The sequence below is a fragment of the Siniperca chuatsi genome, linkage group LG21, assembly GCF_020085105.1.
Source record: "Siniperca chuatsi isolate FFG_IHB_CAS linkage group LG21, ASM2008510v1, whole genome shotgun sequence".
Lineage (NCBI taxonomy): Eukaryota > Metazoa > Chordata > Actinopteri > Centrarchiformes > Sinipercidae > Siniperca > Siniperca chuatsi.
The window spans coordinates 22,189,562-22,209,695 of record NC_058062.1 but is presented as its reverse complement, the minus strand read 5'-3'; the positions used below and the strand labels follow the sequence as shown (position 1 = coordinate 22,209,695).

General features: G+C 41.3%; 1 protein-coding gene across 1 annotated transcript in view; it reads right to left on the bottom strand.

Moving 5' to 3' along the window:
* Positions 1-18,156: 18,156 nt before the first annotated feature.
* Positions 18,157-20,134, bottom strand: part of atp5mc1 (ATP synthase membrane subunit c locus 1) — a 10,845-nt gene continuing 8,867 nt past the window's right edge. Inside the window, exon 5 of the mRNA XM_044182212.1 lies at positions 18,157-18,572. Within this exon, the coding sequence (XP_044038147.1) occupies positions 18,458-18,572 (115 nt within the window). The 3' untranslated portion in view covers positions 18,157-18,457. The remainder of the gene's footprint in view (positions 18,573-20,134) is intronic.

Below are 20,134 nucleotides of genomic sequence, written 5' to 3'. Positions count from 1 at the left end.
GTATAGCAAAAGACAAATTTTAACAGTGACAAATATTCTACATTAACATTAAGAAGACATGAACATGTGTAAACGTACTCTTAACTTTTAACACTGCACAACAAAACTAATCAAAGTTATGAATTCTTTTCTTACACCTTAACATTATTTTAGCGAACACCACATAATGAAAACATTTTGGGTAATGCAAATATCCTTTAAGACAGCATTTGATTGCTGTTGCCATATTTTTCTTGAATTCAAAGTAATTCACATAATGTGCAGTGGGAAATGTGATGGTGTGTGTGCATGCGCTAACACGTGGATAACAAATTTTGTGGTTTGGCTTCCGTTCCACACGTGTGGTAGAAGTTGACAGTGATCTTAAAAGTTTCTCTCTCTGAAAAAAGTAGGTGCCTGTGTGCTGTCCAGTCAACCATTGCATCACTTCTGGGAGAGAAAGTGCATCCTCATCCTCAGCAGTTCCATCTGGGGAAATTCAAAATGAGACAATGTCAAAATAGCTGAATACAATTGGACAAAACCAGACAAAGATGTGATATTACTTTGCAGCATCTATTTTGGGTCAAAGTTACAAGATCCTGCTCATAATTACTATTATCAAGTGGAAAAGGTTATATTTTCTTAAGTAATTTGTGTGCATGCTTCAGTATTAAAATATGATTTTATTAGAAAGGCTTCAAATGTTTTCAGTATTTCATTATTCAAAGCTTCAGCAATTAGTTGAAGTGGTTGACAGAGTAATAGTTATAAGAGTAGTTCTGTACTAGTGACAGTAATTGTAGTAGTAGCAAGAAAAACTAATACTAATACTGTGGCAGTAGTAGGAGTTGTAACAGTAGTACTGGAAGTAGTAGGCATTGATTGGTTAAACAGTTCAAAACCATAGGATTGCAAAATTTAGGTAGAATAAGAATGCATAAGCATAAACTGTGAACCAAGCACAGTAATTAAACAATTAAAAAAATAAGTAAATAATAGTGTGAGTGTTTTGCTAATGCACACTTACACTCCCCCTCCCCAACTCCAAGGATTGTCTTATACTGTATTACACAATTATACAAATGATTATTTGTATAAGTCTCTACAAAGACAATTTCTGCTTAGGGTGTAAAAAACACTTATCCTCAAGCTCTTGCGTGCTTCTGTGTACAGCTTTTGCTCATCGTTGGGGTGATTGCCAGACACATAGAAAGAGAGTAAGTGAAAGACAGACTGACAGAAAGGCAGAGAGTGACTGACAGACAGACAGATAGACACACAGTGACACAGAGTAAGTTACAGACAGACAGACAGTGAAACAGAGAAAGGGACAGACAGATATACAGACAGTGACACAGAATAAGTTACAGACAAACAGACAGAAAGAGAGTAGGTGACTTGCAGACAGACAGAAAGAGAGTAAGTGAAAGACAGACAGACAGTGACACAGAGAAAGTGACAGACAGACAGATAGACAGACAGTGACACAGAGTAAGTTACAGACAGAAAGACAGACAAACACACAGACAGAGAGTAAGTGACGGACAGACAGATAGACAGACAGTGACACAGAGTAAGTTACAGACAAACAGACAGACAGATAGACAGACAGACAGACAGACAGGAAAGACAGACAGAGAGTAGGTGATTGCCAGACAGACAGGCAGACAGTGACACAGAGAAAGTGACAGACAGGTAGAGAGAAAGACACAGAGAAAGTGACAGACAGACAGAGAGTAAGTGATTGCCAGACAGACAGACAGACAGAAAGACAGACTGAGTAAGTGACAGACAGACAGATAGAAAGAGACAGACAGAGTAAGTTACAGACAGATAGACAGACAAACACACAGACAAACAGATAGACAGACAGACAGAGAGTAGGTGACTTGACTAGAAAGAAAGAGTACGTGACAGACAGACAGATAGACCGAGTAAGTAACAGACAGACAGAAAGAGAGTAAGTGAAAGACAGACAGAAAGACAGACAGACACAGAGTAAGTGACAGATAGACAAATAGACAGATAGTGACACAGAGTAAGTTACGGACAGATAGAAAGACAAACACACACAGAAAGACAGACAGACTGAGAGTAAGTGATTGACAGACAGACAGACAGACAGACAGACAGAAAGACAGACAGAGAGTAGGTGACTTATAGACAGATAGAAAGACAGAGTAAGTGACAGACAGACAGACAGAGTGACAGAAAGAGAGTAAGTGGCAGACAGACAGAAAGAGAGTAAGTGAAAGACAGACTGACAGACAGACAGACAGAGAGTAAGTGACAGACAGGCAGACAGACAGAGAGTAAGTGATTGAGAGATGGACCGACGGACAGAAAGACAGACAGCGAGTAGGTGACTTATAGACAGACAGAGAGACGGAGAGTAAGTGACAGAGTAAGTGACAGAGAGACAGACAGACAGTAAGTGACAGACAGACAGACAGAAAGAGAGTAAGTGAAATACTGACAGTCAGACAGAGAATAAGTCACTGACAGACAGCGATAGAAAGACAGACTGACAGACAGACAGAGAGTAAGTGACAGACAGAAAGACAGAAAGACAGACAGAGAGTAGGTGACTGACAGACAAACAGACCGAGTAAGTGACAGATAGACAGAGAGTAAGTGATAGACACATAGACAGACATAGAGTAAGTGAAAGACAGACAGACAGAGACTAAGTGACAGAAAGTCAGACAGACAGACAGAAAGACAGACAGACAGACAGTAAGTGACAGACAGACAGACAGATAGACAGACAGTGACACAGAATAAGTGACAGACAGATAGGCATACCTGTACAAACACACAGACAGATAGACAGAAAGAGAGTAAGTGACAGACAGAACGAGAGTAAGAGCTTGACAGACAGACAGACAGACAGACAGACAGACAGACAGACCGAGAAAGTGAAAGAGAGACAGACAGTGACACAGAATAAGTTACAGACAGACAGACAGGCAGAGAGTAGGTGACTTGCAGACAGACAGAAAGAGAGTAAGTGAAAGACAGACAGACAGTGACACAGAGAAAGTGACAGACAGAAAGAGAGTAAGTGATTGACAGACAGACAGTGACACAGAGTAAGTGACAGACAGACAGATAGACAGACAGTGACACAGAGTAAGTTACAGACAAACAGACAGACAGATAGACAGACAGACAGACAGGAAAGACAGACAGAGAGTAGGTGATTGCCAGACAGACAGGCAGACAGTGACACAGAGAAAGTGACAGACAGGTAGAGAGAAAGACACAGAGTAAGTGACAGACAGACAGAGAGTAAGTGATTGCCAGACAGACAGACAGAAAGACAGACTGAGTAAGTGACAGACAGACAGATAGAAAGAGACAGACAGAGTAAGTGACAGACAGAGAGACAGACAGTGACACAGAGTAAGTTACAGACAGATAGACAGACAAACACACAGACAAACAAATAGACAGACAGACAGAGAGTAGGTGACTTGACTAGAAAGAAAGAGTACGTGACAGACAGACAGATAGACCGAGTAAGTAACAGACAGACAGAAAGAGAGTAAGTGAAAGACAGACAGAAAGACAGACAGACACAGAGTAAGTTACGGACAGATAGAAAGACAAACACACACAGAAAGACAGACAGACTGAGAGTAAGTGATTGACAGCCAGACAGACAGACAGACAGACAGACAGACAGACAGACAGAAAGACAGACAGAGAGTAGGTGACTTATAGACAGATAGAAAGACAGAATAAGTGACAGACAGACAGACAGAGTGACAGAAAGAGAGTAAGTGGCAGACAGACAGAAAGAGAGTAAGTGAAAGACAGACTGACAGACAGACAGACAGACAGACAGAGAGTAAGTGACAGACAGGCAGACAGACAGAGAGTAAGTGATTGAGAGATGGACCGACGGACAGAAAGACAGACAGCGAGTAGGTGACTTATAGACAGAGAGACGGAGAGTAAGTGACAGACAGAGTAAGTGACAGAGAGACAGACAGACAGACAGTAAGTGACAGACAGACAGACAGACAGAAAGAGAGTAAGTGAAATACTGACAGTCAGACAGAGAATAAGTCACTGACAGACAGCGATAGAAAGACAGACTGACAGACAGACAGAGAGTAGGTGACTGACAGACAAACAGACCGAGTAAGTGACAGATAGACAGAGAGTAAGTGATAGACACATAGACAGACATAGAGTAAGTGAAAGACAGACAGACAGAGACTAAGTGACAGAAAGTCAGACAGACAGACAGAAAGACAGACAGACAGACAGTAAGTGACAGACAGACAGACAGATAGACAGACAGTGACACAGAATAAGTGACAGACGGATAGGCATACCTGTACAAACACACAGACAGATAGACAGACAGAGAGTAAGTGACAGACAGAACGAGAGTAAGAGCTTGACAGACAGATAGACAGACAGACAGACAGACAGACAGACAGACCGAGAAAGTGAAAGAGAGACAGACAGTGACACAGAGTAAGTGACAGACAGACAGACAGACAGAAAGACAGACAGAGAGTAGGTGACTGACAGACAAACAGACCGAGTAAGTGACAGATAGACAGAGAGTAAGTGATAGACACATAGACAGACATAGAGTAAGTGAAAGACAGACAGACAGAGACTAAGAGACAGGAAGTCAGACAGACAGACAGAAAGACAGACAGACAGACAGTAAGTGACAGACAGACAGACAGATAGACAGATAGACAGACAGTGACACAGAATAAGTGACAGGCGGATAGGCATACCTGTACAAACACACAGACAGATAGACAGACAGAGAGTAAGTGACAGACAGAACGAGAGTAAGAGCTTGACAGACAGATAGACAGACAGACAGACAGACTGAGAAAGTGAAAGAGAGACAGACAGTGACACAGAGTAAGTGACAGACAGAAAGACAGACAGAGACTAGGTGATTGATCTATAGACAGACAAACAGACAGACAGACAGAGAGTAAGTGACAGACAGAGAGAAAGAGAGTAAGTGATTGATCTACAGACAGACAGCCAGGCAGACAGACAGGCCGAGTAAGTGACAGATAGAGAGTAAGTGACAGACAGACAAATAGACAGAGAGTAAGTGACAGACAGACAGACTGACAGACAACCACACAGACAGACAGACAGAGAGTAGGTGACTTGAAGACAGACAGAAAGACAGAGTACGTGACAGACAGAAAGAGACAGTGACACAAAGAAAGTAACAGACAAACAGAGCGTAGGTGATTGACAGACAGACAGTGACACAGAGTAAGTTACAGACATATAGACAGAGAGTAAGTAATTGACGGACAGAAAAACAGACACAAAGACAGAGAGAGAGTAGGTGACTTGAAGACAGACAGAAAAAAAAAAGTAAGTGACAGACAGACAAAGAGACAGTGACACAGAGTAAGTTACAGACAGAGAGTAGGTGACTTGCAGAAAGACAGAAAGAAAGAGTAAGTGACAGACAGACAGATAGACAGAGTAAGTTACAGACAGACAGAAAGAGAGTAAGTGAAAGACAGACAGACAGATAGACAGACAGAGAGTAAGTGACAGAAAGACAGAGTAACTGACAGACAGTGACAGAGTAAGTGACAGATAGACAAATAGACAGATAGTGACACAGAGTAAGTTACGGACAGATAGAAAGACAAACACACACAGAAAGACAGACAGACTGAGAGTAAGTGATTGACAGACAGACAGACAGAAAGACAGACAGAGAGTAGGTGACTTATAGACAGATAGAAAGACAGAGTAAGTGACAGACAGACAGACAGAGTGACAGAAAGAGAGTAAGTGGCAGACAGACAGAAAGAGAGTAAGTGAAAGACAAACTGACAGACAGACAGACAGACAGAGAGTAAGTGATTGAGAGATGGACAGACAGAAAGACAGACAGAGAGTAGGTGACTTATAGACAGATAGAAAGACAGAGTAAGTGACAGAGAGACAGACAGACAGACAGTAAGTGACAGACAGACAGACAGAAAGAGAGTAAGTGAAATACTGACAGTCAGACAGAGAATAAGTCACTGACAGACAGCGATAGAAAGACAGACTGACAGACAGACAGAGACTAAGTAACAGACAGAAAGACAGAAAGACAGACAGAGAGTAGGTGACTGACAGACAAACAGACCGAGTAAGTGACAGATAGACAGAGAGTAAGTGATAGACACATACACAGACATAGAGTAAGTGAAAAACAGACAGACAGAGACTAAGTGACAGAAAGTCAGACAGACAGACAGAAAGACAGACAGACAGACAGTAAGTGACAGACAGACAGACAGATAGACAGACAGTGACACAGAATAAGTGACAGACAGATAGGCATACCTGTACAAACACACAGACAGATAGACAGAAAGAGAGTAAGTGACAGACAGAACGAGAGTAAGAGCTTGACAGACAGACAGACAGACAGACAGACAGACAGACAGACAGACCGAGAAAGTGAAAGAGAGACAGACAGTGACACAGAATAAGTTACAGACAGACAGACAGGCAGAGAGTAGGTGACTTGCAGACAGACAGAAAGAGAGTAAGTGAAAGACAGACAGACAGTGACACAGAGAAAGTGACAGACAGAAAGAGAGTAAGTGATTGACAGACAGACAGTGACACAGAGTAAGTGACAGACAGACAGATAGACAGACAGTGACACAGAGTAAGTTACAGACAAACAGACAGACAGATAGACAGACAGACAGACAGGAAAGACAGACAGAGAGTAGGTGATTGCCAGACAGACAGGCAGACAGTGACACAGAGAAAGTGACAGACAGGTAGAGAGAAAGACACAGAGTAAGTGACAGACAGACAGAGAGTAAGTGATTGCCAGACAGACAGACAGAAAGACAGACTGAGTAAGTGACAGACAGACAGATAGAAAGAGACAGACAGAGTAAGTGACAGACAGAGAGACAGACAGTGACACAGAGTAAGTTACAGACAGATAGACAGACAAACACACAGACAAACAAATAGACAGACAGACAGAGAGTAGGTGACTTGACTAGAAAGAAAGAGTACGTGACAGACAGACAGATAGACCGAGTAAGTAACAGACAGACAGAAAGAGAGTAAGTGAAAGACAGACAGAAAGACAGACAGACACAGAGTAAGTTACGGACAGATAGAAAGACAAACACACACAGAAAGACAGACAGACTGAGAGTAAGTGATTGACAGCCAGACAGACAGACAGACAGACAGACAGACAGACAGAAAGACAGACAGAGAGTAGGTGACTTATAGACAGATAGAAAGACAGAATAAGTGACAGACAGACAGACAGAGTGACAGAAAGAGAGTAAGTGGCAGACAGACAGAAAGAGAGTAAGTGAAAGACAGACTGACAGACAGACAGACAGACAGACAGAGAGTAAGTGACAGACAGGCAGACAGACAGAGAGTAAGTGATTGAGAGATGGACCGGCGGACAGAAAGACAGACAGCGAGTAGGTGACTTATAGACAGAGAGACGGAGAGTAAGTGACAGACAGAGTAAGTGACAGAGAGACAGACAGACAGACAGTAAGTGACAGACAGACAGACAGACAGAAAGAGAGTAAGTGAAATACTGACAGTCAGACAGAGAATAAGTCACTGACAGACAGCGATAGAAAGACAGACTGACAGACAGACAGAGAGTAGGTGACTGACAGACAAACAGACCGAGTAAGTGACAGATAGACAGAGAGTAAGTGATAGACACATAGACAGACATAGAGTAAGTGAAAGACAGACAGACAGAGACTAAGTGACAGAAAGTCAGACAGACAGACAGAAAGACAGACAGACAGACAGTAAGTGACAGACAGACAGACAGATAGACAGACAGTGACACAGAATAAGTGACAGACGGATAGGCATACCTGTACAAACACACAGACAGATAGACAGACAGAGAGTAAGTGACAGACAGAACGAGAGTAAGAGCTTGACAGACAGATAGACAGACAGACAGACAGACAGACAGACAGACAGACTGAGAAAGTGAAAGAGAGACAGACAGTGACACAGAGTAAGTGACAGACAGACAGACAGACAGAAAGACAGACAGAGAGTAGGTGACTGACAGACAAACAGACCGAGTAAGTGACAGATAGACAGAGAGTAAGTGATAGACACATAGACAGACATAGAGTAAGTGAAAGACAGACAGACAGAGACTAAGAGACAGGAAGTCAGACAGACAGACAGAAAGACAGACAGACAGACAGTAAGTGACAGACAGACAGACAGATAGACAGATAGACAGACAGTGACACAGAATAAGTGACAGACGGATAGGCATACCTGTACAAACACACAGACAGATAGACAGACAGAGAGTAAGTGACAGACAGAACGAGAGTAAGAGCTTGACAGACAGATAGACAGACAGACAGACAGACTGAGAAAGTGAAAGAGAGACAGACAGTGACACAGAGTAAGTGACAGACAGAAAGACAGACAGAGACTAGGTGATTGATCTATAGACAGACAAACAGACAGACAGACAGAGAGTAAGTGACAGACAGAGAGAAAGAGAGTAAGTGATTGATCTACAGACAGACAGCCAGGCAGACAGACAGGCCGAGTAAGTGACAGATAGAGAGTAAGTGACAGACAGACAAATAGACAGAGAGTAAGTGACAGACAGACAGACTGACAGACAACCACACAGACAGACAGACAGAGAGTAGGTGACTTGAAGACAGACAGAAAGACAGAGTACGTGACAGACAGAAAGAGACAGTGACACAAAGAAAGTAACAGACAAACAGAGCGTAGGTGATTGACAGACAGACAGTGACACAGAGTAAGTTACAGACATATAGACAGAGAGTAAGTAATTGACGGACAGAAAAACAGACACAAAGACAGAGAGAGAGTAGGTGACTTGAAGACAGACAGAAAAAAAAAAGTAAGTGACAGACAGACAAAGAGACAGTGACACAGAGTAAGTTACAGACAGAGAGTAGGTAGGTGACTTGCAGAAAGACAGAAAGAAAGAGTAAGTGACAGACAGACAGATAGACAGAGTAAGTTACAGACAGACAGAAAGAGAGTAAGTGAAAGACAGACAGACAGATAGACAGACAGAGAGTAAGTGACAGAAAGACAGAGTAACTGACAGACAGTGACAGAGTAAGTGACAGATAGACAAATAGACAGATAGTGACACAGAGTAAGTTACGGACAGATAGAAAGACAAACACACACAGAAAGACAGACAGACTGAGAGTAAGTGATTGACAGACAGACAGACAGAAAGACAGACAGAGAGTAGGTGACTTATAGACAGATAGAAAGACAGAGTAAGTGACAGACAGACAGACAGAGTGACAGAAAGAGAGTAAGTGGCAGACAGACAGAAAGAGAGTAAGTGAAAGACAAACTGACAGACAGACAGACAGACAGAGAGTAAGTGATTGAGAGATGGACAGACAGAAAGACAGACAGAGAGTAGGTGACTTATAGACAGATAGAAAGACAGAGTAAGTGACAGAGAGACAGACAGACAGACAGTAAGTGACAGACAGACAGACAGAAAGAGAGTAAGTGAAATACTGACAGTCAGACAGAGAATAAGTCACTGACAGACAGCGATAGAAAGACAGACTGACAGACAGACAGAGACTAAGTAACAGACAGAAAGACAGAAAGACAGACAGAGAGTAGGTGACTGACAGACAAACAGACCGAGTAAGTGACAGATAGACAGAGAGTAAGTGATAGACACATACACAGACATAGAGTAAGTGAAAAACAGACAGACAGAGACTAAGTGACAGAAAGTCAGACAGACAGACAGACAGTAAGTGACAGACAGACAGACAGTGACACAGAGTAAGTTACAGACAGATAGACAGAGTAAGTAATTGACGGACAGAAAAACAGACAGAAAGACAGAGAGAGAGTAGGTCACTTGCAGACAGACAAAAAGAAAGAGTAAGTGACAGACAGACAAACAGACAGTGACACAGAATAAGACAGACAGACAAAGAGTAAGTTATTGACAGACAGACCGACAGACAGACAGACAGACACAGAGTAGGTGACTTGCAGACAGAAAGAAAGAAAGAGTAAGTGACAGCCAGGCAGACAGACAGGCCGAGTAAGTGACAGATAGAGAGAAAGTGACAGACAGATAGACCGAGTAAGTGACAGACAGAGAATAAGTGACAGAAAGACAATGAGAAAGTGACAGAGAGACAGACAGACAGTAAGTGACAGACAGACAGACAGAAAGAGAGTAAGTGAAATACTGACAGTCAGACAGAGAATAAGTCACTGACAGAGAGCGATAGAAAGACAGACAGACAGACAGTGACACAGAGTAAGTGACAGATAGAGCGTAAGTGGCAGACAGACAGAAAGAGTTAGTGAAAGACAGACAGACAGACAGAGAGTAAGTGACAGAGACAGACAGAGAGTAAGTGTTTGATAGACAGACAGAAAGACAGAGTAAGTGACAGACAGAGAGTAAGTGACAGACAGAGAGTAAATGAAAGACAGACAGACAGCAAATAAGTCACTGACAGACAGTGAGCAAAAGAAAGACAGACAGAGTAAGTGACAGACAGACAGACAGACAGACAGACAGTGACAGAGTAAGTGACAGTTATACAGAGAGCAAGTGGAAGACAGAGACAGACAGTAAGTGACTGACAGACAGAAAGACAGACAGACAGATCGAGAGTAGGTGATAGAAAGAGAGAGTAAGTGACATTGAGACAGACAGACAGACAGTAAGTGACAGACAGACAGACAGACAGAGAGACAGACAGAGAGCAGGTGACTGACAGAGAAAGTGACAGACAGACAGGCCGAGTAAGTGACAGACAGAGAAAAAGACAGAGAATAAGTGACAGAAAGACAAATAGAAAATGAGAGAGACAGACAGACAGTAAGTGATAGACAAACAACCAGACAGAAAGTAAGTGACAGACAGATAGACAGACAGTAAATGATTGACAGACAGATGGGCAGACCGAGTAAGTGACAGACAGACAGAGAGACAGACAGTCTCGAGTCTGCTGAGACCTTGACCAGCCTGGTTATCCTGAGACACTTTATGTGTCGCAATAGGCCAGCGCTACAGGTCTGGAAATACATCATATTGAAGCTGATCATTTCATTAGGCCATCAGATGAATACATTTCATCTGAGAGAGGGTAATTGCGACCAGAGGGCCTAAAGAATGGAGATTACCATACCTTCTCACTTTACAAAAATGTACCTCATGGTTTAAAAACATCTTTATCCAGTGGTGTGGGTGGAGGGCTCTGCAAAGTTTGTTTAGTAAAGTTGACAAAGCTATCAAAAGAGACATAGTCAATGCTTCTTGTGAAAATATTAGAAAACGGCTTGTTTTTGACAATATCTATCATCTGGTGTGCAATCAGGCCTTCTACCCTCCATGTGTAGGCCGAAAATCATCAGACACGCCAACTTCTAGTAACAAATGGTAGGGCGTATATGTGTGTATTATCTATTTGGCCTGGGTACCTATCGGAACTGCCACCTCTCAAGACTGGTCTTGAGTCCACTTTTTGAAGGTCTCAGTCTTGTCTCGGAGTCGACCACATTTTTACTCGGTCTTGTCTTGGTCTCATACAAAGAAGACTCAGGACTTTCTTTCAAGACCATTGCATTGTCTGATTTACTTCTTTTAAGAGGTAGAAACCTTGGGCAGAACCAAACTCAAAGGTGGGCAGCCATCTGCCGCTACCATGTTGGGTTGAGAGAGAGAGAGACAGACAGAGAGAGAGAGAGAGAGTAGCAGTTGTCGAACATAGGGCAGCAGATGGCCCACAATCACTCATAGCTACAAATATGATGCTCCGGGCGAGTTCTTAAAAATTTAAAACCAGTTCCTATTCAGAACAAAGTTTCGGGGGGCATTCCTAGGAACTGTAAGCCTTATCTTGACCTAAATCACTGTCTGTCCTGGTTATGAAGGTGTCTCTGGATGAGCTTTGTAAGAAGGCAGTGGAGCAGAACCTGACATCAGGCCAGGTCTCCCAGCTGCTGCTGAACAGAGCCACAGTGCTGGCTTCCTCCTATGACACGGCCTGGAAGAAAGTGGACCTGCTGAGGAGGTTGGACACCAACCTGGAGGCCATCAAGGCCAGCCTGCAGAGGAGCCAGCTTCACACTGCCATGTTTCAGGTACAGACCTGTGTGGATGCTTCTGATAAGCTACATTCATATCCTGTTCCAAGATTGTGGTGACATTAAAAGCAGTAACATGTTTAACTTTACCAACATTGGAAATATTGCTTGCTTGTAGTATGTAGAGTTAGTATTGACTGGATTATAAGGTTCATTTTTATATCTGTTATCATGGACGACCAAAATTTGTCTAATTTTAGGGATCCAGACTTGGCAGCTCTGGAGGCAGAAATACTTGCTGAAAGCGACAGAAAGAGAGAAGAGAGAGAAGAGAAAGCACAAAAGGGAGAGAGAAGATGTCGAGTTAGTAATATGCATTAATGGGGAGAGGAGGAGAGAGGAGGTCAGTGCATCATGGGAAGTCTCCCAGCAGTCTAGGCCTATAGCAGCATAACTAAGGGATGGTTCAGAACTAGTTTTTTGGCATCATTTTGACACAGCCTGATGTCCTTTGCAATGTTCTGTAGGTGAAAGAAGGCAGTCCTTCAAGTTTGTTTCATGTGGGAGTGAAAAGATAACTCCAAGGTTCCAAGGCTTGATCGATAGATATAATTGGGTATCATCCGCATAACAATGAAAGTTTATGGAGTGTTTCCTAATAATATTGCCTAAAGGAAGCATATATAAGGTGCATAGAATCGGTCCAAGCACAGAACCTTGTGGAACTCTGTGACTAACTTTGGTGTGCACGGAGGACTCACCGTTAACATGTACAAACTGAGATCGATCTGTAGATGAGTGATGAGTAATAAAATGATGAGTAGTACTCTGCTCTGGCATTGCGGAGGGCTTTGCTATATGTTTTAAGACTATCTTGCCAGGCTAAACGAGATTCTTCTAGCTTGTTGGAACACTATTTCCATTCAAGTTTTCATGATGTTTGCTTTAATTTGCGGGTTTAGGGGTCATACCATAGAGCTAACCTTCTTTGTTTCATTATCTTCTTTTTTAGAGGGGCGATAGAATCGAGTGTCATTCGCAGTGACCTGCAGCACTATCAACAAGATGGTCAATTTGGGAGTGGCTGAAATTAGCATAGGATAGTCCTCTGTTAAACTGAGACATAGCACCGAATGAAATGCAGATAGACTCGCTTCCTTAAATTTAGCTACAGCACTATCAGATAGACATCTAGAGTAGGAGTTTTTGCCTTAATGGCGTGCAGTCCAGTAATAGGACTTCAAAAGTTATTAAATAATGGTCCGATAATGAAGGATTGACCATGTCAAACTTTTATCTGCGCTTTGAAAAGAAGTATAAAGAAAGGTGAGCTAAGTGTAAGTGATGCTAGCAAAGCTAGCTAGCTAATGTTAGCAATCTGCCTCTGCACCAAAACTCTTCAGAAATCTCTTCACCCCTCACCCAAAGAGATTTAGCGAATATTAGCTATAGATATTAACTATCTACCGTCAAACTTCAATTAAAGGCCAAGCCCAAATTAGACTCCAATCTATTTTAATGGCTGGCTGTGGCTACACGTTTTGACAAATAAATGCAGGTCTCAATTAGATGGTGGATCTGGTTTTAATAGAAGTTCTTTGGGTCGCCCGCTTCAGCTAGTTCAAAGTTACTTATATCGCGCATACAAATATAAATCTTTAAACTTTTGTCAATATGGACATGCTACACATCGTTGGATCGGTTATATTCTCCACAATCGTTCAGTTCATTTTACGGAAACCATGAGCACCAAAGTATAATTCATTCAGATTTACCAGCATGGTAAAGAAGAGAGACGAAAAAAAGTGGTGACTCCCTACGTTACCTTTGAAGTGGTCATAAAGTCTGAATATGTAACGCTAGCTAATGCAGTGTTGACTGTGAGAAATTGAGGGGACAGGGCATGTGGGGACAAATTGTTGTTCCTAAGTTTCATTTTTGCTTGGTCTTGGTCTTGACTGGGTCTTGCCCTGCCTTGGTCTTGGTCTTGACTTGGCCTTGTCTCAGTCTTGATACACTCCGGTCTTGGACATGACTTGGTCTCGGTTTAGGTGGTCTTGGCTACAACACTGCCTCACTGTCAAAAAACCTTTTTCTTACCGTCTGCGCTTATATCTGTCCAGCACCAAACAGGAAGCAGCAAACTGGGTAGAAACTCCTCAAATACCGTCACACACACGATAGGCGATGAATTAACAGTGTTATGAGTCAGTGTTTGGTTCAGCGTGTATCTGATCCACCAACCAGCAGTTATTTAGTGAGAAATCTTAATTTTTGAAACAGTGCACCTCTCATTCCCATGGTCTTCACCCACTAACATAGCTCAGCAAAACAACGGAGTCTGGTAAGTTGAGGCTACAAAATCCAAAATGTAAAGTTTGTGCAGAAATACAGTTTATTTTTAAGGATTATATTGATGCCAAATTGACAAGAAGACTGTCTACATAGGACGCGTTTTATCTTGTGTTTCTAGAGTTGTGTTTTTCCGAGTACGTAAGGAATTGTTAATGTGTCATATTTCTTAAAGGGAGTTTGGCTTAATATTTTCCCTGGAGAGCGAGGGAGTTTAATTCAAACTGCTAATACTGTATGTATATTTTGTAACGTTTTATCACCACTACAGAAATACTAGGTAACTGCTCAAGAATGATAAGGTTGTTTGACATTGACTGCGGTTAGTTATTGGTTTGATTAATGGTTTATAGTCTAACATGTGGTTGTATTGATTACTGATGGTGGCTGATCAGGCTAATTATCAGCTAATTGTACTCAGTTTCTAATGGCAGTATGCAGTAAATGGTTGCCTGTTGTGTTTATAAACTACTTTCCTAATGCAACATGCTGTGCTTGATTCAGTGTACAGTTTTAATAAATTCAGTACTGTTTTTCAATACACTGACTCCTAACTGTTGATTGTATATGGTTTTGTCTTCATACAATGTAATTATCACATAGGCCTACTGAAAATAAACGATCTGAGAGCCCAATGTGATCGATCCACTTTATTTTCGGATGCACATTTTTTCAGAAGCTCTCTGTTATGTATTTTATTTTTAAATGCAGCCCTCAGTATACTTGAAATGAGAAAATTCACTATTACAGTACTTAACATCTGTGTATAATGGAATATTAGTTTCTTCCATGTTGTTTTATATACTCATTCACACCTCAGATCAACAGTATTCATTTTTCTATGCTTTGAAGCAGTAATACTGGAGGCCAAGCAATCGGCCCATTCCGAACAGGCATGTTTTGAACGGGCACTGCACTAGTAAGAACAAACAATAATGTGGTAGTAGGTAATGTCTTTGGCAAGTTATGTAAGAAAAAAAAAATCACCAAATTTATGTGTGGAAAAGTCAGTCTTACCTACTGACTCTTCAGCGCAGTGCCCACCAAAAAACAGCATCCATCTTTGCCAGTGAGAGCTGGGTAGGTCCAGCTGTATACTGACGGTGATTTCAAGGCAAAAAAATTGAACTCTGAATGTCTATGTTGCTTTTCACAATGCACAGTGGGTCAGGACCTCTCTCACAACACAATCTTACGGCATTCATGAGACTGTAAAGACAGGGACGCTTAGTTGGTGGAGCCAAGTGAAAACTGGGTATTGTGCCCACATCTTTGCAGACCTGCTCCACAAAAATCCCAGATCAAGCACTCAACGGGTGGACCATGTTCCAAGCTGAAGGAGTGCAAGACTCCGGTGGGGTGAGGGGAGGAATGCTGAATCAGCATTCACACAAATAATAATACGCAGAATAAATACTAGTACTGTGCCCTGTGCTTCATACATCAGGCACATTGATAAAGAGAAAAATACAAGAACAATAGTTCATACAATAGTATTTAAAACTCCACATTTCATACATAGAGTATTATTCAACTTTTAAGGTCTGAATGGAATCAACATTCACACTAAACATGATAGTGTGAATGCTGCTGAATCAGAATTAACACTATTAAGTGGATAGTTTTATTTAAGTTAGTGTGCCTCATGTGCAAAGAACAAGGCACACTAACTTAAATAAAACTATCCACTTAAATGCAGTATCAACTTTTAAATTAGCCTATGCCGTACCAATTGTCTGACATGCAACATTGCATAGGTCACTGATGAAACAAATTGCATTATGTTATAAACAGACCCAAGGCAGCTGCTTTACAATTATCTTATCGTATTTTGTTTTATTGTATATTTTATTGTAATATTTACCATGAGTGCTGACCTGCAGAACAGACCTGTTACTGAATGAAGAAAAGATTAGAAAATGTACCATTTATAAACACATTGTCTTATACATTAATACATTTTCTGTTCCGTTTTACTTGTGTAACTAACCTGTAAGATTGAATTATGACATATTTAAAAATGACACTCATGAAAAACATTTCCTACCCATGTAATTTAGCCTAATGGGAACAACTGAGACGGTCACCTCTCTTTGCAAGACCATCAAAGTCTGGCTTATCCATCAGCCGTGATCTGTAATATGACTTCTTGTAGTTCATCACAGAAAAAGTTTGTTCACACATATATGGAGTCAAACAAAACAAGCGTCTGCTTGTGTATGCCTGCTCAGGTTGGGAAACAGTTTCCTTCAGTGAGCAATATAAGTTGTCCAGTGTGGATGGAGTGAACCTTTGCTTGAAAAGCAGCACTGGATGTTAATCAGTTCTAGTTTTCACATTTGGGGGATGCTTTCTTGCTGTCAAATGAAAGGGGAGAGGACACTTGGTCCAGTTCAATTTCAATCTTAGAAAAATCAGAGAAACGCCTGTTTAACTCAGTGTGGTCAGAGTAGTGGGGTATCTGTCGGTGTGGCACATCCAGGGTAGCCAGCGTTGGGAAATGTGTGAAGTACTTGTTTGTCATTTGCTGGGAAAACAGGGTAACCGCTTACGTTATTAGTGGTCACTTGAGGATAGTGAGCAAGAGTCAACTTGATGCCTTTAGTCCAATCTAAATTTAGACAGTGCCCTCTGTTGGAATATAGTTAAATAATAGTACAGACTCATTGTAGTCATTCGCATTGTTTTCCCTTTTGCGGGCCGGACTGAGATGGTTCACAGGCCATTTCCAACCCGGGGGCTGTATGTTGCCCATGTGTGGTGTAATAGATGACTTGTTTGCATGTTTCGGTCAAGTTACTACACAATCACATACCACTGGCACTACTACTGTAGGCTTCCTGTAGTATTTTAAGTTTTTAAAGAGTTGTTAGAGGTTTTGTTCCTGCTACCCAAGCAGGCATTTGATTTTGTTCATGGAACTACAGTAGTAGTAAGATCAACCTATTGCAGACAAGCAGTTTGTGATAAATTCTCTAGCTGAACCAATAAGATTCACCAACAGAAAAACAAATTAAAAGCAACCAAAACATTCAGTTTCCAGTCAAATGTGAGGATTTGCTGCCTCTCCTAGTTCATGACTCGACAAATAGTTTTTCATAGCATACTGAAGGAATGGAAACCAAAGGCTCTCTGTGGAAGGAAGGAAAAGTTTAAAGGGACAGTTTACGCCAAATCAAAAACACATTTTTCCTCTTACCTGTAGTGGTATATTTATTATATTTATTCAAAAAAAATGCAGACATCTCTACAGCTGATATCTCCAAAAATCTGTAACTTGTACCAAAACAATCTAGATGGATAAACAAGCAAGCAACAGGTAAGAGGAAAAATATGTATTTTCAAGTACTCATGTGAAAACCTCAACCAAATCATGAGTAGAGTTAACAGTACACTTAATTAAGCAGGACATTTTGGTACTCTTTGCAACTGGCAACTTTGTAAGTTGCCATAATTGCCAATGTGAATCATCTTGATACAGCTACATTGAATTTTTTTTTATTTATTTATTTTTATAAATATAGAAACAGGGAGATCAAAGTGGGGGTAACCTTGGATCTGAAACAAGACAAACACTTCTGGCTGCCAACTTGTGTCATTTATAAGAAGGGCAAAACACAGTAACATTTGAAACAACTACCTGTACATATGCAACAGTTCCTTTTCTTAGCAATAAAAAAAGATTAAAAACACTGCAGACTGTTTTTACTTATCCCAACCATTTATTTTGGACAGATTTCAACTGAAGTGAAGTCTTACATAAAACTTCTGAAAAACAAACAAACAAAAAAATCGTAGGAGCATAAAACTGTAGGGCTGGAGGTTTGTTACCCTCAAATGTAAATACTTTTCATTATTTTTCTGTTGATTGGAATGGCCAGCACGTTCAGGGTTCCCATTCTGGGAACCCCCATTCGGATGAAGAAAGGGAGACGGGAGCAAGGAAGGAAAGGATACAGGGAACAAAGGGTAAGTGAAGGGAGCTGTGGGCATGTTTCCAGGTTTACATGGCGAACAGGATGAGGAATGCCACCATCAGACAGAAGAGACCCATGGCCTCAGACAGAGCAAAGCCCAGGATGGCATAGGAAAAGAGCTGCTGCTTCAGCGAGGGGTTCCTGTGGAGGACAACCAAACAAAGACAGGCATCTGTAAAACAGTGTTGCAGAATGGAAACTAGGCTTGGGCGGTATCAAGGTATTATGATATTTAGAAATCCCTAAGGTATGGTTTTCAATATCATCAAAAATACAGACGCTGCTCTTTCTATTAAACTGATACAGAGATGCTGTATTGAGGTTAGGGTTGAGTGATATGTAAAATTTTCCAATCGGCCACCATCAGCCCAACAACCGCCAATTACCCATATATTTGCTCAGGTGTGTGTGTGCATGGCTGCGCCCCCCACATAGTTTCAGCTGGGAGATGTGTGTAAGCGGTGAGTTCACTATGTTCCACAAGCTCTCATAGCTTTTCAAGTCTAATAAATAAACAAAATAAACTCACAAAACGTTAAGGAAATATTCTTACACTTATTTTCCTTATTAAAACAGAAAAATACAACCAGACAACTTCTGAAATCAAGTTTCTCTCTTTCGCCTAACTAAGACCAGCCTTGTTAACGCACTCAATAAAACACACTTCATTCAAAACTCGATAGAAAAAGTAAAATTCACCAAAACAATCTGTTAGTCTTTCCACTGTTCCAACAATCATCAACTGTGGTTTGGTTGAAAAAAACCCTTAATTCACTGAGTTACATGTGAAAATATTCTGGCTCTACACGCTGTTTTTCCCTGCTGCCTCTCTCTGCCGTTGCTGGCCTCTTTGTGCAACTTGGTTAGCTCACTGAACGAGAGTCTGTCGCTGAGCAGCGACTCTCACTCCTTCATCGGAGGCAGACCATTGCCAAATGCCAAAAATCGCCTTTAAAGAACAAACAAAAAAACCCCCAGCCCAATTGATTGCCGATATATTAGTCCAATCGCCCAACCCTAGAGGCTAGACCCTGACCGATTTATCGGTTAGCTGATATTCACGGCTGATACTGGCCTCAGTCACAGCTCTATTGAGCCATGTATTCCTATAGCTCTCAGTAGTACGACTTCATGAGCTTCTTTAATGATAAAATTTTAATTATTAGAGAAAAGATTAATCATGTCCTGCCCTCAACCAATACAGATTTATCTTCAAACACAGGAACCTTAGAAACAGCTGTAAAACCTGATATATGTTGACTGCTTTTCTCCTATCAACCTTCTTCAACGATTAATTATTCTAAGCCATCAACCTGTCACTTAGAACCTATTCCAACTAGGCTGCTTAAAGAAGTTTTACCCTTAGTTAGCACTTTACTGGATATGATCAATCTGTCTTTATTAACAGGTTATGTACCACAGTCTTAAAATAGCTGTAATTAAACCTCTTCTTAAAAAGCCTATTCTTGATCCAGGGGTTTTAGCCAACTATAGACCTATATCTAACCTTTCCTTTTTTTCTAAGATCCTTGAGAAAGCAGTCGCCAAGCAGTTGTGTCACTTTCTAAATAACAATAGTTTATTTGAGGATTTTCAGTCAGGATTTAGAGTGCATCATAGCACAGAGACAGCATTGGTGAAAATTACAAATGACCTTTAAATTGCGTCAGACAGTGGGCTTGTCTCTGTACTTGTCTTGTCTT